At 43.5% G+C, this 24,479-nt stretch overlaps 2 protein-coding genes across 3 annotated transcripts; one reads left to right on the plus strand and one right to left on the minus strand.

Moving 5' to 3' along the window:
• Window positions 1–1,753: 1,753 nt before the first annotated feature.
• Window positions 1,754–23,956, minus strand: LOC141201374 (uncharacterized). 2 transcript variants are annotated; one of them, XM_073663374.1, is made up of 11 exons: window positions 23,537–23,956; window positions 17,129–17,333; window positions 16,911–17,039; window positions 16,681–16,814; window positions 16,009–16,242; window positions 15,664–15,801; window positions 15,476–15,553; window positions 15,255–15,360; window positions 14,731–14,848; window positions 14,356–14,436; window positions 3,516–4,470 (listed from the first exon to the last, which is right to left on the minus strand). In XM_073663374.1, exons 1-9 carry the CDS (start codon window positions 23,674–23,676, stop codon window positions 14,774–14,776), a joined length of 1,239 nt encoding a protein of 412 aa, XP_073519475.1. In that variant the 5' UTR covers window positions 23,677–23,956; the 3' UTR covers window positions 3,516–4,470; window positions 14,356–14,436; window positions 14,731–14,773. The 2 variants fall into 2 exon arrangements, with proteins under 2 accessions (XP_073519476.1, XP_073519475.1); XM_073663375.1 differs by lacking the exons at window positions 14,731–14,848; window positions 15,255–15,360; window positions 15,476–15,553; ... (4 more) ...; window positions 17,129–17,333; window positions 23,537–23,956 and adding exons at window positions 1,754–2,367; window positions 2,464–2,694; window positions 2,781–2,914; window positions 2,995–3,114; window positions 3,207–3,414 and having other exon boundaries at window positions 14,356–14,439.
• LOC141201373 (posterior protein-like) lies at window positions 6,554–8,671 on the plus strand. The gene has a single exon (XM_073663373.1). It carries the CDS (start codon window positions 7,017–7,019, stop codon window positions 8,661–8,663), a length of 1,647 nt encoding a protein of 548 aa, XP_073519474.1. The 5' UTR covers window positions 6,554–7,016; the 3' UTR covers window positions 8,664–8,671.
• Window positions 23,957–24,479: the final 523 nt, after the last annotated feature.

Here is a 24,479-nt window from a genome sequence, read left to right on the forward strand (position 1 = left end):
TTTGCTGATGACACAAAGCTAGGAGGGATAGCTAATACTAGAGAAGAGAGAGAGAGGATTCAAAAAGACCTAAATAAACTGGAGCAGTGGGCAGCAACCAACAGAATGGTTTTTAACAGGGAAAAATGCAAAGTACTACATCTGGGCAATAAAAATGAAAAAAGCATATACAGAATGGGAGGAATAGAGCTAAGCAACAGTACATGTGAAAAAGACTTAGGTATACTAATAGATCATAGACTGAACATGAGTCAACAGTGTGATGCAGCAGCAAAAAAGGCAAATACAATTCTGGGATGTATTAACAGAAGCATACAGTCTAGATCACGTGAAGTCATTATTGGTCTTTACTCCTCTTTGGTCAGACCTCATCTGGAATACTGTGTACAGTTTTGGGCACCACATTTTAAAAAAGACATAGACAAACTGGAGCAAGTTCAGAGAAGAGCGACCAGAATGGTGACTGGTCTGCAAACCATGTCCTATGAGGAACGGTTGCAGGATTTGGGAATGTTTAGCTTGCAAAAAAGAAGACTGAGAGGAGACTTAATAGCTGTCTACAAATATGTCAAGGGCTGTCACATTGTAGAAGGATCATCTTTATTCTCATTTGCACAAGGAAAGACTAGAAGCAATGGGATGAAACTAAATAGGAGGAGACACAGATTAGATATTAGAAAAAACTTTTTGACAGTTAGGGTGATTAATGAGTGGAACAGGCTGCCACGAGAGGTGGTGAGTTCCCCTTCAATGGACGTCTTCAAACAGAGGCTGGACAGACATCTGTCTGAGATGATTTAGTGAATCCTGCTTTGAGCAGGGGGTTGGACCAGATGACCCAGGAGGTCCCTTCCAACTCTACCATTCTATGATTCTATGATTCTATAATTCTATGCATTATACTATATGGAGGACTATGGGCTGTGCATTATGCTACATGAATGACTGAGCTGAGCTGTATATTATATGGAGGACTATGGAGGGGTGCATTATAATTCTATGTAGACCCATGATTTCTATGTATGCCCCTGATGAGCATAATGGTTTATTTTATTGTGTACGTTAAAGAACAGGCCTTACAAATGAATTACTATTTTTATAATTACTGCACTATTACAATTACAAATAAACCAGTTTATAATTTTTTAATTAGTTTTATTTTTGTATTACTAAAATCTCTGTACCTAAACCTGTTGATCCAGAAGAAGGCAAAAACCCCAGGACACATTCAGCCAATTTGCATAACGGGGAAAAATTCCTTCTTGACCCCTAGAAAGGCGATCAGTCCTAGAACCCTGGATCAAAAGTACACTATAGGTGTTCTAGTGTCGGCCATCACTATCAAATTTGAATTTACTCCTTAAAGAAGTGCAGTGCTGAGACATCTTCCTGGCGTTAAATTTCCCTACTAAATAAAGCATTTTTCTATGTACATTCACATTGTAAGGCGTCATAATTAACCTTTTGTTTCCATGCAGAGAGTTGGGGCAGCCACGGCCTCGATGTGAATGCAGCATCATGGCATCTGATTCTCCGGCTGCTCCTGGGAGTCTGAGAAACACATGCCCTGATGTCACACTCACATCGTGGCCACGGCTAACTCCGCTCTCTGCACGGAGGCAGAGGAAAGGGGAATGAGGCCGTCCCGCCATGTGACTGTATTTAGAAAAATGCTCTATTTCATTTGGTAGATGTAACGCTGGGAAGTTGTCCCAGTGCTGCACTTCTCCTTTAACTTAAAAAATATCTACTTTATTAAACAACCTCCATCACCCAAAACCCCCACAAGTCAATGTGTTTGTCATTCTTAAACACTTTTGACAGGTCATAAGGTATGTCAAAAGTTACTGATCACAGAAGGTCTCATAAGTGAGACCCGATATGATCAAAAGCTTTTGACATGTCCTGACATATCCAACAAAATCCATAGAAGTGTCCATTCAACAGAATAAGTATCCTGTTAAAAGTGTACTGTCCATTGTCCTGGTGTAAGTCTAACACTTTTTCCATTTTTCAAAAATATCCTTTACCCTGGGCAAGTTACTTTTCCAAAGTTTCTGTGCAATACACCTGTTCACCTCCTCTTCATCTGGCTGACCATCCTTAAGAAGTCGGAATATATAGTCCAGTCGGAATATATAGTCCACTCGCATTCTGTTCTGTCTCCTCCTCCACCTATCATACAGATGTGGTCCATTCAGTGGGAACTTGAACTGGCATTCTTTTAACGTTGGTGGTTCGGTCTCAATAGTTAGGGGATATAAGGAAATAAATCTTTGAAAATCCTCGTCTTTGGTCTCTATGGCGGAAGGTCCAGGCTTATTTTCTATTTCTTGATTAAACTTTTCTTCTTTTTCAATTGCAGCTCTGTAAAAGACATATTTTAGTTTTAAAGAAAACACAGGAAAATGCAATACTTGTGAGAATGGTGAAACAAAAATATTCTATTTTTCAAGTACTCACAGTGAGGTGGAAGGCTTCTCTTGCAGTCTGTCGAGAATTTGTGTTGTCATCATGGATGCCTTCACCATATTTTCCATGGTCTTCTCCCTGTAGACACGTTCTGCTGTGGGATTTGAATGTGCCAGGTATTTTGCAAAAATGCCTTTGTCATTAGTGTCCTTGCAATTGGAAGCAATGAAGGTCTCTGCGTTCCTCCTGATCTCTTGGCTCGTCACAGTCTTTATTCCAAATCTGTGCAATAGAAGAAATAAATGTTAAAATACATGTTTGTAATGTTGATATATAGAATCTAAGTGTCACTGTACAGAAATACTTACTTTTTATGAAATCTTGCGATATCATTAGAAACATTGTGGATTTTTCCCCCCGATGAAGAAATGAAGAAATTCTTGATGTCCATTGATTTTTTCAGGAATGTAGGCCGGACTTTTTCAATATAAATTTGAAACCACTAAAAAATAAACTGAAAATGTTAGCTCAATCATAGAGAAGATAGATAGACAGATAGGAGATAGAAAGACAGATATTTACCCTTTCTTCTTCTTTATTCAAAATCAATACTGCAATCTGGTTCGCCGCTGTCTTGTGTTCATGTACGGCTACTCCTACGTGACTTTCACGATAAGGAGCTCTCTTCTTCCACTCCTCAACCTACAAGATAAGAAAGTGTGAAATCTACATTAATAAAGCTTTAACTAATTGATTTATAAAAAAAAAAGGGAAATGTACTACAGGTTACTTACAGTCATATTTTGCACCACATCAGGTCGTTGTAATTTATTCAAGATTATATAGCATTCAAGATAGTTGAGAATAACTAGCTTGTCACTATCTAGAAGCCTTTCATCCTGGTCCGCCTTGTTTATGGCCTTTTCAAAATCTGTCTTTGCAACTATCAGGATCGATTGCATCTCATCTGGTCTTTTCATCTCATCCAATAAGCGGTTTTCTCTGGAAATAAAAAATTCAAATTACATTGAATAAAGTAGCAAGGCACATTTTCTTCCTAGTAACAAGGTACATTTTCTTCCTATTAATTCTTTTACACTTACTTCTTCAAGATATTCTCCCTGGAGATTCCTTTGCTTAGCCTCTTCTGAAATACTCCTAGCTGGCTGCTCCATATGTCTCCTGGTCTTTATGATGAAGGGATGTTGCATTCATTAGGTAATATATGAACCGCTTGACATTTTTCATATAATTAAAGACAGTCTGGTGAGTGTTTCCGATTTCCAATAGTTTGTCAAAATAGTCATTGGTCTTCTCGATGTCATATATAAACTTCAGTGAAGGCTTCTCCTTGTCCATGAAGTACAGCGACGTTCTCTACCTCCTGCTTGTATCTCACGACTTACAAGGTTTTTGATAAATATCTTGCAAAGCCAGCAATTGGTTCCAAATCCAGAGAGTGCCTCGTGTACATCCCAGCCTCGGCCATTTTAAGTCGTAGTGGATTGCTCCAGACAACATTGGGCTCAGTTGTTGCTGATTCAGTTTCCATCGGTGATTCTTCTTCTTCTCCTTCATCTTCCTCATGTGGCCCGGCCGTGTCTTCTTTGGTTTCGCTCCTTCCTTTGGCTGTGGCATCTTCACAATCTCCCTTTGAGGTTGCATCTTCTTGTTCTTCGGTTGTCATCTCAGCTGTTAGGAGTCCCTCTATCCTCATGTTGGGAACCTTCTCGCAATGGCCATTCTTCTGGGGCATTCTTGTATGACATGGCTGATTAATGATTTTAAAACCACGTCCATTAAGAAATGCAATTACTTTTTCCAGGCACCCACCGTCACACACCAGCTCCTCCACCTCATTATACTCAATGGCCAGGCCCTTTGCTGCCACAGCAACCAGTTCTGTCTTTGCTTGTGCGAGGGTAGCCTTGATCTCATCCTCACTGCTGTTTTTTTTGCATTTTCTTCTTAGGTGGGTGCCAAGGTTCTCATCTATCTTGTAACAGATCGGGCAGGTCATCGGGGTTCTGTTGTGCACTTTGGATTCCATGCTTGAACCTGAAAATTAGAACAAAAGAAAAGAGATACAAAATGAAAAGGTTAAGATGGATTTTAAAAAAGCTGTATGTAAACAAATCAAAAACGAGCTAAAAGTAAAAGGCAGGTTGGACAAAGCAGTCCCGTAGACAGAGCAAAGCAGTCCATGGAGATCAGTCCTGTAGAGAGAGCAGAGCTACACTGGATCGTCAAGAGCAGTCTGAGCAATTAGACTCTGATCTGGCCTTTTACACAGAAAACTGAGACCCCTTGACCAATATGATCAGTCTCTGTAATGATGGCCATTGAGAACAATAGAAAAACATTCCCATTGTCTAGGTGTGAAAATTACCTCTTAGGGGGCATGGCTGACACCTAAAGAGAAAACTGTGGCTGCAAAAACTGCTCCTGAACAATGCCATCAATAATGTTAAATATGCTAAAAGTAAAGAAAAAAATGATGATGGATAATAAATAGTCACCGGAATAGAGCAGCACAAACATTAAACAGAGAAATGGTGCCAGCAGGCAGGGGTTAAAATCAGGACTCCTAACAGAAGACACAAGGGATAACCTTAAGTACTCCATGGTAAAGTAACATCAATGTAGCATTTTTATTCCATCATTGGAGAGGATCCATGTTGTGGCATCACACCGACTCACACTGTTATGTTCCAGCATGAGATTGCTGTGTGAGATGCTGAAATGTCAGAACATCTATTCTCTTCTAAGATGGAATAAGACACAACTTTACCTTGGCACGCTGTAGGTTATTCTTTATAAGATCGAAACATAGACGGAGAAGAATAGAAATAGATTATAACGGTAAAGGAGAAATATAATAGAAATGTATCTTTTTCATCCGAGTGACGTGGTAGGACGACTGGTACACGTTTGGGCAGTGTTGGAGGCCAACAGGTACAATATATATATATATCATAGGAATGACTGAACTCTGCGTTAAATTTGAGTGCTGGATATTTCCAGGACTCTATCAAGAGATACTAGGTACAAGGTTGCGAACCTGCTAGGCGAGAAGGCCGGTGTTCTTTGTGTGATGTCCTTTGTTTTAGTGATAAAGTAAAGGTTGCATCTACATATGGAATGAGTATAGGCCCTCCAGCCTCCTGGATGATACAGGTACACACACCTTCTGTGGTGAACTTGAATACAGATCCTGTTTTTGTGTCCTAGTATAATCTACATATGTACACTGCCCCTGTGGATTTGAATTGTATACCATTGCTCCTGAGGTAGACATCCTGTCTCCAGCCTATGGATATGTATATTGGTGCACAATGCTTTTGATGAACATCTTGGAGCCAGCCCAAATGGAGTTGAACCTACACAAGGACTTTCTTCCAGAAGTACAAGAGTGCCATCTGCAGGAAGGTGTTGACCAATGCAGCCAATGACAATGCTCATACTACCCTGAAGATGATTGGATATTTGCCACAGAAGATACCGGAGAAGAAGGGCGGAGTCGTGGGTTGTATGTGGGTGTGGATGTGAAATTTTTAGAATAAATGAAGTAGAGTCAAGACTATCTCTCTCTCTCTCTCTGCCATGAAGGATCATTGCTAAGTATACTTATGATTGTATTTGTATTTTATCTAATTAGAGGACATTGAAGAAAGGTTCGATTGTAAATTGTTAATTGAATTGCCTTATTATTATCTTGTTTTTCTTGTTATTAAACATTTGTATTATTTTCCCAAACTTGAGTTATTGATTATATAGGAAAGGTTCAGGACAGGAAATAGAAAGGGAAATCACCACCTACATTTGGCACCTCAGTGGATCGTGGAAAAACAACATTCTACGCAGAACCTAGAAGTTCCCAACTGTTTCAACCAAGTGCCTGAGAAAATCCGGTTCCTAGACCAGGCAAGAAAACCTCTTCTTCAAGGAGACAGACTCAAGGAGAATATCTTATCCGTGGACAAGTGACACGCGGGTTCGTGGAAACTGAAACGCCTAAGATATTAACTGGAAGTTCTGTGATATTCTTCATCAGTGAGCGGACGCGCTTATCTGGTAAGCATACATTCCTTTAATTAGATTTTATACATTCATTATATTTTATGTTGATCAATATCTTTCTGCTAGGTTCAGGCCTGTTTGTCTATTTGTTTAGTGGATTGTTTATTTGTTTGTTGAATTGTTGCCGGTAAAGTTAGGGTAGCACCCTGTTCATTGAAGTTCTCATAAGATCTAAAGGGTAAAACCAGACATCTCTGAGAAGAAAGTGAGGTAGAGGTTAAAAGTCTAAATCTCATGTTAAGGGGAAGTAGCCTTATGCTTCAATAGGAGATCACTCTTGGCCTGGATCTTGGATCTGTAGTTGATGAAGGGCATGAGACACTGTCGGTCAGATATAGGTAAAGTCACAAGACTGTGGCAGTAATTGCCTAAGGGAAAAGATTATATTCAATCTTGAGTCCCTGTTTTAGTGAAGTGATATTCACTGGTTTCTGTATTGTGTTTAGTTAATTTGTAATTTTTGTTTGGAAAGCAGATTTGTTTATTTTTGTTGTCTTATGTGAAAATAGTTGGACGTAATTAACATGGAAATAGTCAGTAAATTTATTGAAAAATATGCCTCTGCTCAGTTCAGTACTTGTGCAGATGATGCATTGACACATCAGTTTAATGACCTTATGAAACAATGTGAAGGGCAGAATGATAACAAAAGTAAATTGTCGAAAAAGAAAGCAAAGAAAGAGAAGTTAGCAAATGTTTTGTGTATGTTGTTGAAGATGAAAGGAATTGCAGAGCAAAAGGAATTGCACTGGTATTCAGAGAAAGCTCAATTAAGAGGTGAAGTGGACAAAATTGAACAGGAAGTCAGTCTGGCTATTGCTAGTGCTGAAGATCATAATTGTGAGTGTGAAGATCTAAGGGATGAGGTAGACAATATGAATTACCAAAATTGTGAATTAGAAGATAAGCTGGAGGAGTATAAGGAGAGATGTAAACTTAGGGAACAGCGTATTGCTTTGCTAGAAGGAAAGGAAGTAGAGTATAATGACGATATGACAATACTTAGGAACCAGTTGCATGATGCTAATGTAAAATTGGAGCTAAAAGAACATTGTATTATGTCCTTGAAATCACAAGAATGTACTAGAGGGAATAACCATTGTTATTGTAATCAAATGTGCAAGTCTGCTGATCAGAAGGAAAGAGATTGGAAAAGAGGGGAGGAGCAGCCTGTGTGCACGGCTGATAACCTTGAGGATAACCCAGATCATAGTTCCTCTCTCTTTACTCCTGAGTCAGGAGGAAGCAGACAAAGGAGAGACAATTTGCTTAGTAACAGCAACAATTTAGTCCAATCCACAACACTATCCATACAGGATAAGACAAATCTATGCCAGATATTAGGAAAATTTAATACAAGTGCCTCAGCCATTAGTCTTTCCAATAAGTTAGAGGCAGTAGTGACTCAATACAGTCTGGGTAATAGAGCTGCATGTGCCTTACTTCGGGTATGGCTCCCATCTCAACTTTGTGAAAAACTGCAGCCCCCTGTAGGAGCTCACAGAGGATTATCTGCAGATCTTGAATGTAATTGGGGAAATGCTAGTGACAGAGTACAGGAATTAAAGAGAGTTATGGGGGGACGAGATATGAGAGGTACTAATGCCTTAGAAAATGCAAAATTAAATAGAGGAGATGATCCAATTATTTTTTGCAGTGAATATTTGACATTATATCGTTCTACCTATAACTGCCCTGACATGTCTCCTGATGATAGCAGTTTTCTATATTCAATGGCTAACAAATGCACTTTTGTTGATTATCCAACAAAGGTTGCCTTGAGGAATGCAAATTCCTATCAAGCCTTTGTAAATATATTAAAGGATTGGATTCAGGATACAAGTCATGACAACAAGCCCCAAAAGAGGATATCAGAGGTAGTCAAAAATGAAGGCAAAGTAAGGTTTGTTGGAAAATGTTATAAATGTGGTTACACAGGTCACACTATGAAAGAATGTAGAAGTAGTAGAAGAGTTATCAATAATAGACCTTTTAATAATAGGAAGCAAAGACAAGAACCAAATAATGCAAGGGATGGAGAGCATAGTCTTCCTGAAGTTACATTATATGGCCCACTTCTGGATGAACTGAGGAAGATTGGGAAGGCAATGGCAGAAAAGCCAGAGGAATTAAAGACCCCACCTCCAACAAATCCTTATGTAAAACAATAGGGATGTCAGGCCCCAGTGTTGTCCCTAGTGAGTCAGCTTAGCAGGGACAAGGGCGGGAGACCCCGTATTCACTGTACGATAGGGGGCCATCGTACAAACATTTTACTGGATACAGGGGCTGCTGTCAGTTTGACTAATCTGGATTTGATTAAAGACCCTGGTGGTAAACACATTTTTCTGAGAGGGTTTGGAGGACAGTTAGTATCTTCAGAACAATCTTTACCAGTGACAATAAACCTGGGAGATCTATGTGTTGAGCATGGCTTATATCTTTCACCAACACATGAAGGTACCATTATTGGGTCAGATGGTATGAAGGAATATGGACTTATTCTTGATTTATGCAACTGGATGTTGTGGAGAGGATCACGGTATAAAGGCTGTTTAAAAATGGTTACTGACAATTATGGTATTGATTCCATCAAAGGTGCTCAATCTTTAGATCCAGCCATGATATTGAGAACAGATGATGAAATATTGGCTGACATCTTGTGGCAACATAACAGTGTGTGGGCAAATTCAAAAACCCAATGTGGCAAAGTGTCCAACATGGTAGTAATGGTAGAGGGTCCTGATCCCCCACCCCAAAGGCAGTATAAAATACCACCAGAGTCAGTCCCCTACATTAAGAGAATACTGGATGATTTGCTGATTCAAAATGTCATCAGGGAATGCCAATCCACCAATAATGCGCCGCTATGGCCAGTTAAGAAACCAAATGGTTGGCGTCCGACATTGGACTACAGAGCTTTAAACAAGTGTACCCCTCCTGTCACTAATGTGGTTGCCAAAATGCCTGACATGATGACAGCACTCAAACCCTCCTCCACAGTATATTCATCAATAGACATCTCAAATGGATATTTCTCCATTCCCTTACACCCTGACTGTCAATATAAATTTGCTTTCACATTTTAAAGTTTATTCAAACCAAATACTGGTGGGAGAACATGAAAACTACTATTACAGAAATTATCCAAGAATGTTTAATCTGTGCCCAAATGAACCCTAGGCCGAGGGGACAAAAACCTGTGCTTTCCAGGGTGCCTTTGGCTGAGGGGCCATGGGAGAGATTACAAATTGACTTTGTTGGTCCCTTGCCAAGTGCTCCAGGAGGTTATCGGTACCTGCTAGTGATAGTTGATGTTTTTTCCAAATGGGTGGAAGCTTTGCCCATAAGGAAGGACACTGCTACCGCAGCAGCAACTGCATTATGGAGGGAAGTTTTCTCAATATGGGGATTCCCAAAAGTCATTGAGTCAGACAGAGGTACACATTTCACTGGCAAAATCATGACTAATATGTGTGAAATGTTGAATGTAGAACAGAAGTTTCATGTCTCATATCATCCACAATCATCTGGGATGGTAGAAAGAATGAATCAGACTTTAAAAGAGAGATTAAAGAAAATGGTGTTGCAATCAGGAAATAGTTGGCTATGTCACCTGCCTGCAATTCTACTGGCAATACGGGGCACAGATGCAAAGAGCACAGCAATCACCCCATATCAATTAATGACTGGTAGAGTAATGAACCTTTGCCATCCTGCAGATCCCAAACTTAGTACTCCCATGAGAGAAAGTGCAGAGAAGTAAAAATTCCTTATTCAGTTACAGGAGCAAGTGCAAAAATATTTAAATTTTGCAGCTGCCAATATGGCTCCAAAGGCAAAGGAAGAAGCAGGCAAGCCACCAATAAAATTACAACTAAGTGACAGGGTGATGGTAAAGAATTTTGTACCCAAATCTTCATGGGATGCAAATTGGACAGGACCTTATGTGGTAACTGTGACGCTGAGTGAACAGGTGGTAAAAGTTAAACGAGTAGAGAAGAAAAGCATCAAATGCATGAAGAGAAGGGATATAGAAAAGTGGGTTCATGCAGATCAGTGTAAACGGATATAACTGATAAGAATTTGATGCCGCTCTTGTTCTTGTTTTCCAGGATCCTAAATGAAGCGTGAATTAAAAGATGGAAATTTCTGCATTCTGGATATTGGAATTGCAGCAATTTTGTTGTCAATTGGGATCATCAATGCTATGGAATCAACTCATATTGAACACTCTGGAGATATCGATCAGGGTATATTACCTAACGAGGAATATGGGAACGTATTATTTACACACCCAGACATAAACATTGATGCAGATTCTAACTATAAAAATAATGGTGTTAAAAGTAGGACAGTGAGACTGATACCAGAGGGTAAAAGGGTAACTGGGAGATATTATCAGGGTCCCAGCATTCAGTATAGTGTTGTCTTTTCATTTGGGAGAGTCAATCACAGTTCTAGTTCCCAGAGGTTAACATATATGGAAGGTGTACAAAATATAGATCCAAGATCACTGCAACCATTTATGATGGCTACAATATATGTAAATGAAACTGGGTACTGGTTGGGGGAAGAGTCTAAGTTACCCAACAAGAATGAACAAAAGGGGATAGATTATGGGTCCTTTAGTGACAACTTAAAGGAAGGAGAATATTTGTTTGTATGTGGAATATATTGGCATAATAATATACACCCAATGTTCAGGCCAAAAAGGGTCACCTTAACATATCGTGAGGCGTGCATTGGAGATTCCACAGAGGTTGAGATGTCAGTTCAGCAAGGGCAAAATTATATAATTGGTTCACTATCTAAACCATATAAATCCTATAGGGAAATGGTTGGTTATTGGGCATGTGGAACATCAGAAGTAGAAATAGGTGAGATGCACATTATTGATGCTGCTCCAGATCAAATCAAACCATGCGTGTCCAATGAATCTGACAGCAATCAACGGACAATGTACTTAGAAGAAGGCCACCCTTTACAGGTCAACCTAGATTCTACTCAAACCATTGCTAGTGACGTTCAATATGCATTTGTTACTTGGCGAGTTAATATCTCTCTATGGTTGATAAAGACCTACTATCCAATTTGTGCAGGATATACACTAAATCATGTACATGCACTATATCGGTGGTTTACCACTAAGAATGCAGAAAATCGGATAAAACACCAGCATAAACTATTTAATTCGAGGAATGACAGAGGGCGAAGGGATACTTTCAGCGCACTGTTGGGAGGATTAGGAACAGGTATGGGTGTAATTAACGAAGCTGACATCAGTAGTTTAAGGACAAAACTTGTAGATATAGCGACCAATAGCAAGAAAGGTTTTGAAGTACAAAGAAAAATCAATGATATAATTAACAATTTACAACAAGATCATGTAAACACTTATATCGGGGTAGCGAAAGATTTTATCCAACACTTTAAAGAATTAATGGAAGATACACTGACTAGGGGTAGAAATATGTCTTGGGCTCTAGTCTGTACACAAGGACAAATGGAATTATCAACTAACATTAAGTTAGCGGTACAGTCCATTTATGATGGACAGTGGCCATTTGAATGGTTGTCTCAAGCAATTACTGTGTTACCTGAACTCATGAGCTTTACACATTCTAAATGGTGGGTGAACACGTGGGTTGGGTGCAGCAACTATGACTTTGAGAAATGCTATGCTTCTTCATTTATTCCATATACTAAGTCACCTTTAGAGCTCATGCATAGAGTTAGTTCAATTGGTATTTTAACTGGAGATTCTACATTATTACACCCGAGATTAGAACATCCTCAGGTGATTAGGAAAAATGGAAGATGGAAACAGGTTGACATTTCACTTTGTATACAAAGGAATCATAATATTTTATGTACGCCAGGACAGTTTAGGTTGGTTGAAGACAAATGCTGGAGTAATTCATCCACGTGTATTCTAGATGGGGAATCAATCTCAAAAGACAAAGCACCAATCTTCTATCTAGGGCATCAAAGAATTTGTTTCTTCCTCCTAAATACTACCAATGTATCTATAACAACACAACATTGTTCTGTAATGACATCTGTAACCAGGGGAGCATGGTGCACTCTTAGTGGGGTTACAGAAATCAAGACACCCAACTGGGTTTACGCAATTCCTACTATTGCTAATCTGTCAGTGGATCTGAAATATCACACTCCAGTTAATTTGCAAGCCTTAAGCCTAGGAATGGGAAAAGAACTTGGAGAATGGTTGGTAAAATTTAATAAGGATGAATATTTATTGATGAAGCTTAATCAAGAAAAGGCAAATGCCACAATTCTATTACATCATGACCAAAATGAACTAAAGGAAGTTACCCATCTATTAGAAAATAATGCCAAGGGCTATTGGTGGGAGGTAATATTTGGTCATTCAAATGCGGCAAATGGCATACTGAATTATTTAATCCACCCAATTGTCATATTACTTGTTGTTTCTGTAATTTTATCGCTTTTTCAAATATACATGTGCTGTGTAACCCGTTACCTATATAAAAAGGTACAGAGTTTAACTATAAAAGAACAAGCCAGTGTCAAAATTGCATCATGTGACACAAATGTACAAATTCCCATTGAATTAGAAGAAATTGTAATATGTGAGAACTGCGGCAGAAGAGGGCACAGTAAGAAAGATTGTTTGATTCAAAAGCGAAACCTATAGGAAATTATATTATGTTATTGTTTGTTGGTTGATCTAAATGATTTTTTTTGTGTGATGTGACGATCATATGTACAATTTGATGTGTATTTTTTTATATGCCTCCTTCAATGTCCTATTAGAAATCAAGCTATTACAAAGTTAATTTTTTTTTTTTTTGGAGTAAATGTTGGCAAATGATGAGTGAATGTGTTAAAAAACTCCTTGCCCTAAGAAGAAGAATCAACTATGGTGGCGAAGAGGATTCCGGATTTGTGGCTCCTTAAAAGTTATGTGTCATTCAGACACAAAGGGGGGCATGTTGGAGGCCAACAGGTACAATATATATATATATATATCATAGGAATGACTGAACTCTGCATTAAATTTGAGTGCTGGATATTTCCAGGACTCTATCAAGAGATACTAGGTACAAGGTTGTGAACCTGCTAGGCGAGAAGGCCGGTGTTCTTTGTGTGATGTCCTTTGTTTTAGTGATAAAGTAAAGGTTGCATCTACATATGGAATGAGTATAGGCCCTCCAGCCTCCTGGATGATACAGGTACACACACCTTCTGTGGTGAACTTGAATACAGATCCTGTTTTTGTGTCCTAGTGTAATCTACATATGTACACTGCCCCTGTGGATTTGAATTGTATACCATTGCTCCTGAGGTAGACATCCTGTCTCCAGCCTATGGATATGTATATTGGTGCACAATGCTTTTGATGAACATCTTGGAGCCAGCCCAAATGGAGTTGAACCTACACAAGGACTTTCTTCCAGAAGTACAAGAGTGCCATCTGCAGGAAGGTGTTGACCAATGCAGCCAATGACAATGCTCATACTACCCTGAAGATGATTGGATATTTGCCACAGAAGATACCGGAGAAGAAGGGCGGAGTCGTGGGTTGTATGTGGGTGTGGATGTGAAATTTTTAGTATAAATGAAGTAGAGTCAAGACTTTCTCTCTCTCTCTCTCTGCCATGAAGGATCATTGCTAAGTATACTTATGATTGTATTTGTATTTTATCTAATTAGAGGACATTGAAGAAAGGTTCGATTGTAAATTGTTAATTGAATTGCCTTATTATTATCTTGTTTTTCTTGTTATTAAACATTTGTATTATTTTCCCAAACTTGAGTTATTGATTATATAGGAAAGGTTCAGGACAGGAAATAGAAAGGGAAATCACCACCTACAGGCAGAGTGTAGGCAATGTAGGGAGACGATGGGAACACATTTGGGCAGTGTCCCTCCTTCTGTCTGTTGGATCTTCATGCCTTTAAAAGACAAAAAAAAATGAAGATTGAAATTACAACCTCATGAGGATAAACAGTTTGAGGGTTTTGCTTTTTTATTTTCCAATAACTAATGTCACACAGTGAGTACTATCTGTGCCTTGAGGGGCTCCTGTCCTGCCCCATCCACTATTTCTGGAACCTCATTATCCTGAGCAGGGGAGAGGGAGATTTTGGATAATTAGATGGGTATCTGAATAAAATGACCATAGTATACAATCAGGTGAAGCCTGCAGAAACTAGCTATAGACAGGTTTATAATTTTGATGTATTCACCTTGTAGTCCACATCTCATCCGGTTCACTAATCTTCCTCTTGGTCAGTCTAGTCCACTAGGAGTCTTCGGTCCTCTTCCCTGCGGTCTCCCTCCTGGGCAGTGCAGGCTTTGGCATCCCTAAGGAAGAGTTAATAAACCTTATATTTTACTGTATTTAGAAGCAAAGTAGTATTAAAACATACACTGCCATACTAAGTCCACATTCCTAGATGTTTGAGTTCTCAAAATGCTAATGTTTTTAAGAGGTCACTGATTTGCCCGGATGATTGTTGAGTCATGGTGACACTAAGGTGTCAAGGCTAGGTTCATAATTGATTAAAAAGTTAGCATGTTACAAATACCTAGTTATGTATGGAAGTACCAGGGCTGTGAAAAGTGTAATTTTTTTGGAACTGACAAACATGGTGGTGGAGGTTTAATGTGAAAAGGATCAAAGTTTAATGTTATAGTAGTGATGAAGAGCTAAATGGCTTTTTATAGCTGGGACACGGCTAACAAAAATAAAATAACAATGTGATATTACAGAGTGTCCACAGGTTTGGGCAGTGTCCTCATCAAGGTGACGTAGGTAGACAATGGGAACACGTTTTGGTAGTGTGTCCCTCCTTCTGTCTCTTGGATCTTCATGCCTTTAAAATACAAAAAAAATGAAGACTGAAATTACAACCTTATGAGATCAGACTGTTTGAGAGTTTTTTTATTGTATTTTCCAATTACTAATGTCAGACAGTGAGCACTAATTACCTTGAGGGGCTCCTGTCCTGCCCCATCCTCTTTCTCTGGGACCTCGTTGTCCTGAGCTGGGGAGAGGGTGATCTTGCTCTGAAAAAAGATAATTAGATGGGTATATGAATAAAATGACCATTAGCATACAATCAGGTGATGCCTGCACAAACTAGCTATAGACAGGTTTATAATTTTGACGTATTCACCTTGTAGTCCAGATCTCATCCGGTTCACTAGTTTGCTCCTCTTCGCTACCATCTTCCTCTTGGTCAGTCTCGTCCACTTGGAGTCTTCGGTCCTCTTCCCTGCGGTCTTCCTCCTGGGTAGTGCAGGCTTCGGCATCCCTAACGAAAAGTTAGTAAAACCTTATATTTTACTTTTTTTGTAACTGCCAAACATAGTGGTGGAGGTTTAATGTTCAAAGAATCAAAGTTTAATGTTATAGTAGATATGAAGACCTAAATAGCTTTTCATAGCTGGGACACAGCTAAAGAAAAATAACAATGTGATATTACAGAGCGTATATGAATTTACTACCCACAATATATTACCTTGAAGTGCTGGCTTGAGGCTCATCACTGGCTTCTTTCCCTGCCTGTGCCACCAGCTTGTATGCATGGCATATGTCCGTCAGGGTCTTCTCTCTATACGTCCTTTCTGCCGTCATATTGGTGTGCGCAAGATATTTTGCAAAGAGACACTTCTCGGAGTCTGAATAGTTTGGGAGAGTCCATGTCTCACATACCCTCCTCACAAGTTGACTTGAGATAACCGGAAGTTTGTACCTGGAAAGGAATACAGAAAAAATAAAATACATTGCACTGCATTTATTATTGAAGAATGATAACAGGGGTGTTGCGGTCCCCCATTCACATGAATGGGGTCTGTGTTCAGGCTGGGGTACTCTTCTGATACCCGAGCTTGAAGTTTTAATAAACTGTTCGGCGTTTGGCTGAACCTGCCATACACGAACAGTCAGGGGTTCGCCCATCACTACTTCTGAGCGCCATTCATTGCATATTTTGGGTGCTGCCCATCTGATTGGTGCTCAACTGATCAGTGATTAATAGGGGATCAATCATATTAGCCCAGAACAGTTTTTACCACTGCCATCCTACCTAGAAAGGAATACAGAAAAAAAATACATAGCACTACATTAACTATTGAAGAATGATAATGTGCTTTTTATTGAAGAATAAATTGGTCATTTTTGTAAATCTTACTTATTATGGTACCGTGAAATGTCATTTGAGACATTGAAGATCTCCTTCCCCGAGGTTGAGAGGAAAAATGTTTCTTGTGGCGAGTTCTTCCTCACAAGCTTTGGTCTGACTCTTTCATAGTAGACTCTGAACCACTAGAAATAAAACAAAAGGAAATAATAGTTATAGTAAAATAGAAATGTGTCATCATGTATTAAATCAGATTAATAAGGAGAATAAGTAAATCTCACCATTTCTTCTTCCTTAGTCAGCACGAATGTGGCCACTTGCTGTGTAGCGGTCTTGTGTAACTTTACACCGATAACAACGAGGTCTTCCCCATCATACGTGTGGCTAATCCTCTCCTTCCACTCAGACACCTAAGGATGAAGAGACCAAAGGTTAGACATAAAGAAGAGTAAACTAAAAATGAGTATGAGTAGTGAATAAAGAGAAGAGAGGCACTTACAGTCATGTTCTGTATGACCCCGGGTCGCTGCAGATGCTTCAGGACAAGCAGGGCCTCTAGATAGTGAATCACTTCCAGCTGGCTGCTTTGACGCAGACATCCATCTTTGGCAGCTTGAAGACACTTTAAAAACGATTGTTTTGCCACATCCAGGATCTTCCGGCACTCCTGAGGTGTAATTTGTGACGTTGTCAGTGCCAGGTACCTACACATAAAATTAATAATAGAATATTACAGTATATACAAGCCACACAGTACAAATATATAAAAAATATCTACTTCAATACTAAGTGTATGAAGGTTATGAGATCTCCTAAGAAGAAAAAAGTGTAACAAAAAAATGTAATAAGGTAATGAAGGGGACCAAAAACAAGGGGTGCGACTCACTATGCAAACAATGAATTACAAAAGGAGAGGAAAGGCTGCATAGTATAATAGAGAGCACACAACACAATGAAGGGAAATCAGATATTATTATGTTACAAATAGAAACAAAGCAAAGCATTAAAATCAATTCAAAACATTCATGATCAATATGGTGTAATGGGAGAGAGCAAAACATGGGAGGAAATAATATACACGGAAGGACGGCCCAAATACAGCAGATTCAGGGAATTAACTGCCAAGGTAAGTGGTATATGGGAAATACCCCAAACTGCTGAGTGTTCAGGGGGATACAATAAAGTGTCAATGCCCTAGAAACAATCAAGCAATTATGCAGAGTGTATGCATCAAATAAGGGGAGTTATAATTAACCACTTGAACTCTTTAACATAATTGTAGCACCCTGAGGATTCGGCTGCTACAGGGGTATTGCACCTCAACCCAGAGGTGTGATATTCCACTCCCGGGTAAGGAAGGAGTGTGGAACTGAGCTCAGATAGACTGCATGCACTACATACATCCCATTCCAGAGGAGCAGGCCGACGGCACTCCCACTTAGAAATGTGCAGGTGCGACCGAGCCTGTTCCTGGCTGGAGTGGGAGGGGGGAGGAACATCCCATGTAGTGTAGGGGCAGATAGGGGGAGCAGTCTGGGTAGTGATAGGAGCTCATTGGGTGCTGGTCACCTGAGCTCACACATAGAGGGATATATAAGGAGGGCACCAACTAGGATCAGGGTCAGACGCAGAGGAGCCTGTCAGTCAGCTGCAGAGAACAAGTCTGCTGCAGAGGAAGTCAGCCTGCAGCAAGGGAGCAGAGCAGACCTGAGCCTGAAGAGAGAGAGAGTGGAGTGCAGAAAGACCCAGAGGGGGGACAAAGAAGGGACCCAAGAACCCAAATAAGAACACCGGGTGAGGAGTCAGCAAGAGGGTACCGGAACCCAAGCTGGTGGGGGCAAAGACATTCCCCAGCCAGAGACCGGAGACCGTGGGCAGTGTCTGTCACGGTCACCCACTACATTCACCCTGAAGGCACACCACATGGAGGGTCAGGGAACCTGAGGCCAAAGGTTGCCCAACAGAAGACCCGAGGGAGCTGGACTTAGGTGAATCACTGGTGGGGACGGCTGAAGGAAGGACAGAGGGAGAGCTCAGGGCCACGCTCCGGACTTGTTTGGGGGTTGGCCGGATCCAGGACCTGGTGGACGCAGCACGGCTCGGGAGGTCACTTGGAGCTAGAGTGACCAGGAACATCTGCAGTAAGTAAAGACCCTTAACTGCACTACCCGAGTCTGTCATCATTACCGGCTGCACCGCACCACCACAACCCCCATCCTCTGCGCCTGTCCCCTCTGAGGCTATACCCCTCCCGTTGGGGGTTATCCCACCAAGCTGCGCATCCACCATCAGCCTCAGCGGACCCTGCTGCAGCGGCGGCCACAGTGACCGCATCACAACGGGTGGCGTAGTCGACACAACGAACTTTAATAACATCAGTAAAGACTGCCACATAACCCTGAGCTTGACGCCCTGGGCACGGGACCGGGTCACAGCCGCTCGGAGACTACAACCCCCCATCTGATCCGGTGCCGGGTATTCCCCTCAAAAAGGAATATGTCCCAGGGGGCGCGTCAACTTTGGCGTAGTCGGCAGGATTACGTGCCCGCAACACCCGGGTACTGCGTGCCTGAAGAAAAGTGCAAGTTTACCTCAGAAAGAAGACTCCTGCCGGTTCCGGAGGGTCCACGCCATCGGACTCCATCACCAGTCGTTTCCCGCCGATTGTCCGCCATTTCCAGCTTGTTCCCGCCATCTGCAGAGTTTCCCGCCACTGGGCGACGCTTCCCGCCAAAACCGCAGATTTCCCGCCTTGGAAGAGCAGCGGACGCCATTATGGGCGTGCCAAAGGAGGGCAAGAGGCCACCTCCCATCGTGGGCCAGGACAGAAAATGGCGCCAAAAGTGGAAACCGCCCCCACCAACAGAGACTGTGATGCTGGAGGTGTCTGTCAGTGTGAAAGAACTCCCCCTGGAGCTGACAGTCACTGAGTTGCCCCGGGACCGCCCTCGAAGTGGGAGGAGACGAAAGAAAAGAGCAAAGATGGGTGTCGCTTGGAGCAGTCTAGAACGAGCGCACCCGGAGGCGAGGTGTCCAGAGCGAGAGCACCCGGAGTCGAGGAGAGAAAGAGTAGACCCGGGAATGGAGCGGCAGCAGAGCAGCACCGGCCCGCTGGCCAGGAGCCTGCAGAAGGAAGAAGGAGGAGAGCAGAGCAGCACCGGCCCGCTGGCCAGGAGCCTGCCGGAAGCAGAGCAGAGCAGCACCGACCCGATGGTCAGGAGCCTGCTGGAGTCAACAACCCCGCTAGGCTTAGCGGAGATCCTGGCGCAGCTTCCCCGAGATCGGGAGTGCGCGCGGAGTGCCCTGGAGGGCCTCGCGGGAAGGATGGCCCGAGTGCAGAGGGAGATCCTGGCGGAGTGGGGCCGGGAGATGGCCCAGCAAGCTGGAATCCGTCCACGGAACCCGCTCCCTTGGAAGAAGACACCGACTACCTCTGCGGATGACGCGGGAGGACCCAAGGCCGGAGACGGCGCAGAAGAGGGAGCGAGACGTATGGCAGCAGGTAAGGGGGACGCCTATACCCCATACCGGAAGACCACCCACCTGCCCCAGCTCCCCGTCGCAGAGCCCGAAAGCCCCCCTGCCGTACCCGAGACCGCCATGACACCGCCACCGACTAGGCCACGACCGGAAGCCGCCGACGCGACCCCAGTGACGTCACGCGTCGTGACCCGGAGCGTGGCGCAGGAAGAAGAGCCTCCGGCCTGGTCACAGGGCCTAGCGTTTCCGGGCGCCGCATCCAAAGCAGAGCCATCTACCTCCGCGGAGCCTCCGGCCTGGTCGCAAGGCCAGGTAACCCAGGGCGCCGCCGTCCTAACGGTGCCCTTCACCTTCCAGGTGCCCCAGGCCTGGCCGCAAGGCCTGGGCAACCCGGGCGCCATCACCACCGCGCCCGCGCCCGTAATACCAAGGGTGCCACACCTGGGGGAGGACCTCTTCGGCCAGCTCACATGGCCGGACGGGCGGCCCTTCATCTGGCCCGAAGGGTACCCTGAGCTAGAGCGGCAGCAAAGACTAGGGCCCTTGTGTGAGCCCCTGATCCCGGCTCCAAAGCCCGTGACTCGGGTCTCGCCTCCACTCGAGGAAGCCCAGTTCGTGTGGGACCCCACGGGAGAAGATTTGATGGGGTTCACCGGAGAGACTCGGGCAGCTGCAGCAGAGCGTACCGAGTGTTGCCGTCAACAGCTGGCAGAGTTCAAGAGAGAGCGGGAGGAGAGGCGGGCCAGAGAGCAATGGGCCCGGACCCGCAGCGCGGAGCAAAAGAGTCGGACCAGAAGGGACCCCCGTGCAGCAGATCGTCCCCGTACCATCGGGACGGTAATAAAGTTTAATGCGCAGCATGGGTGGGGCTTCATAAAGGACCAGAACACCATGGGTGACGTCTTCGTTACCCGACGGGATGTCGAGTCTCACCTGCCAGAGGGTCACAAAGGCCGTGACCTCTACGTCGGTGACGAGGTAACGTTCACCCGGCACAAGTGTGCCAAGGGACCTTACGCCCTCCACGTGCATCGCCTGACAGAGGAGGAGCTGCGGTGTAGGGAGGAAGAGCCAGAAGACCCGGACGGGTTCAAGGCTAGGAGGTACTACGATTAAGAACAGTAGTAAAGAAAAACTGTATATAGTTACCCGTCGGGGTACCCAAGTAGCCGTAACTACTGAGAAGTTTAGTCCCCGTTGGGACCAGTGAACAGTTTAACCCGTGTGTCCCTTACCCAAACCAGGCTGAGGACTGTGAGCAGCCATCCCTTTCCCTTACCTGGCCGGGGACTGAGAACGGCCAAATTCTCCTGTAAATAGTTGCGCTTCCTAAGGCGCCCCCTACTGGTTTTATAAGGAACTGCTTTTCAAAAGACTGTCGCACTTTACCTGGTCACGAGTTGCACGGTGACCAGAGGAGGAAGAAAGAAAGAGACGACGAGAATGTTATAATGATGTCTATATGAAAAAGTTATATATATATAATATTTTATATGTTTTATATGTTTATAAAAATTTGTATGTTTTGGTGTTTTTGTCTTTGCAGCCCGAGGACGTGCTGTGATTTACCAGGGGGGAATGTAGCACCCTGAGGATTCGGCTGCTACAGGGGTATTGCACCTCAACCCAGAGGTGTGATATTCCACTCCCGGGTAAGGAAGGAGTGTGGAACTGAGCTCAGATAGACTGCATGCACTACATACATCCCATTCCAGAGGAGCAGGCCGACGGCACTCCCACTTAGAAATGTGCAGGTGCGACCGAGCCTGTTCCTGGCTGGAGTGGGAGGGGGGAGGAACATCCCATGTAGTGTAGGGGCAGATAGGGGGAGCAGTCTGGGTAGTGATAGGAGCTCATTGGGTGCTGGTCACCTGAGCTCACACATAGAGGGATATATAAGGAGGGCACCAACTAGGATCAGGGTCAGACGCAGAGGAGCCTGTCAGTCAGCTGCAGAGAACAAGTCTGCTGCAGAGGAAGTCAGCCTGCAGCAAGGGAGCAGAGCAGACCTGAGCCTGAAGAGAGAGAGAGTGGAGTGCAGAAAGACCCAGAGGGGGGACAAAGAAGGGACCCAAGAACCCAAATAAGAACACCGGGTGAGGAGTCAGCAAGAGGGTACCGGAACCCAAGCTGGTGGGGGCAAAGACATTCCCCAGCCAGAGACCGGAGACCGTGGGCAGTGTCTGTCACGGTCACCCACTACATTCACCCTGAAGGCACACCACATGGAGGGTCAGGGAACCTGAGGCCAAAGGTTGCCCAACAGAAGACCCGAGGGAGCTGGACTTAGGTGAATCACTGGTGGGGACGGCTGAAGGAAGGACAGAGGGAGAGCTCAGGGCCACGCTCCGGACTTGTTTGGGGGTTGGCCGGATCCAGGACCTGGTGGACGCAGCACGGCTCGGGAGGTCACTTGGAGCTAGAGTGACCAGGAACATCTGCAGTAAGTAAAGACCCTTAACTGCACTACCCGAGTCTGTCATCATTACCGGCTGCACCGCACCACCACAACCCCCATCCTCTGCGCCTGTCCCCTCTGAGGCTATACCCCTCCCGTTGGGGGTTATCCCACCAAGCTGCGCATCCACCATCAGCCTCAGCGGACCCTGCTGCAGCGGCGGCCACAGTGACCGCATCACAACGGGTGGCGTAGTCGACACAACGAACTTTAATAACATCAGTAAAGACTGCCACATAACCCTGAGCTTGACGCCCTGGGCACGGGACCGGGTCACAGCCGCTCGGAGACTACAACCCCCCATCTGATCCGGTGCCGGGTATTCCCCTCAAAAAGGAATATGTCCCAGGGGGCGCGTCATAATCACATGGTATAAGATACACATACACTAAATAAACACCACCAAGAGTCAAACTGCACAAACCACAGGGCCACCTATGGTAGCATTAACACATATATGGCTCAGTGGTTAGCACTATATACGGTGGCTCAGTGGTTAGCACTGCAGCCTTGCAGCGCTGGGGACCTGGGTTTAAATCCCACCAAGGACAACTTCTGCAAGGAGTTTGTATGTTCTCCCCGTGTTTGCTTGGGTTTCCTCCGTTTCCTCCCACACTCCACAGACTGACCGGGAATTTAGATTGTGAGCCTCAATGGGGACAGTGATGATGATGTCTGTAAAGTGCTGTGGAATTAATGGTGCTATATAAGGGAGTAATATAAATATATCGTGAGCAGACACTAATATGCACTTTACCTAATACAGACCTCCAAATAAGTGTCAGATTGCTAATTGATAATTGGTAATTGCATTGCCCGGCTGCAGGTGTCAATATTGTATTTCTTGGTAATTACCAAGCAGTGTTTTAAGGTTGAGGGAAATTATATGGAGGAGAAGATATATACATTTAGATTTTACATTATCCATAATTTCCTATTACTTCAATATAAATATTAGCTAATAACCACCTTTTGCTGACAACTTCTCTTGATATTCCCTTTGACAACCTCTTTTGTATGTCCTCGGTCACGGTCATAAAAAACTCACATGACCTAAACAGTGCGCGTTTTTTTTCAAAGAGGTTGGAGGCTCTCACATTGTAAGTCATGAACCTACGCACATGTTTTAGCTAGTTGAAAATGGTCTGATTTGCCAGATTCAGGTCCCGCAGCTTTGAAAAGAAGGAGTTGACTTTTTCTACATCTTTTACAAAGTCCAGATTGGCAACCTTGGGGTTCATGTAAAAGAGGAACCTGGCGACATCCTCAACTTCCTGTCTGAAGTGTCTCACCCCCAAGGTGTGCAGTAAATAGTTGGCGAAGCCCACCAGCAGTGGGTCCTGCAGAGAGTGGCGTTTGTAGAGTCCAGCTGCCAGCATCTTCTTTCTTGTATCTGCTGTCCATTTTGTCTGCAAGGCTCTGTAATTGGTGAGAAATAAAGAAACAGCTCAGGCATTAGACATTTTTTAACCAATTCTCCCTTTACTACTTTTTGTCACAGAACATAACATACAGCGAACTAGCAAACCTGTATGATCGACCATCAGCCACAGTCAGGCTTGCAATATAAAGACATAAGCAAAATGATGTCAGCTTGTAGATTAATTACATAGTGTTTCATGTAGTAGACAAGGTGCACAAGGTCCAAGAGGAGTAGGTGCGGTGGACGGACAGAGATCTTGGGCCTACACCCAGGCTTAACAAGCAATATTGTGGCACCCCAGGGGTCTGGTTTCCACAGTAACAGCAATGTTATGTCTGAGAGCAGGTGGGAGGTCTCTTGGTCAGGAATCCTATGCATGCCACACCTTCTGCCCAGTCCTGGGAGGGGAAGGACTTCCCCTATATAAACCTAGGGCTGAGGCAGGGTTAGTGTGTAGAGAGGAAGTAGAGACAGAGAAGAGAAGCAGAT

Source organism: Phyllobates terribilis, unplaced genomic scaffold (assembly GCF_046119375.1).
Source record: "Phyllobates terribilis strain yellow unplaced genomic scaffold, ASM4611937v1 Scaffold_109__1_contigs__length_5621821, whole genome shotgun sequence".
NCBI classification, from domain to species: domain Eukaryota; kingdom Metazoa; phylum Chordata; class Amphibia; order Anura; family Dendrobatidae; genus Phyllobates; species Phyllobates terribilis.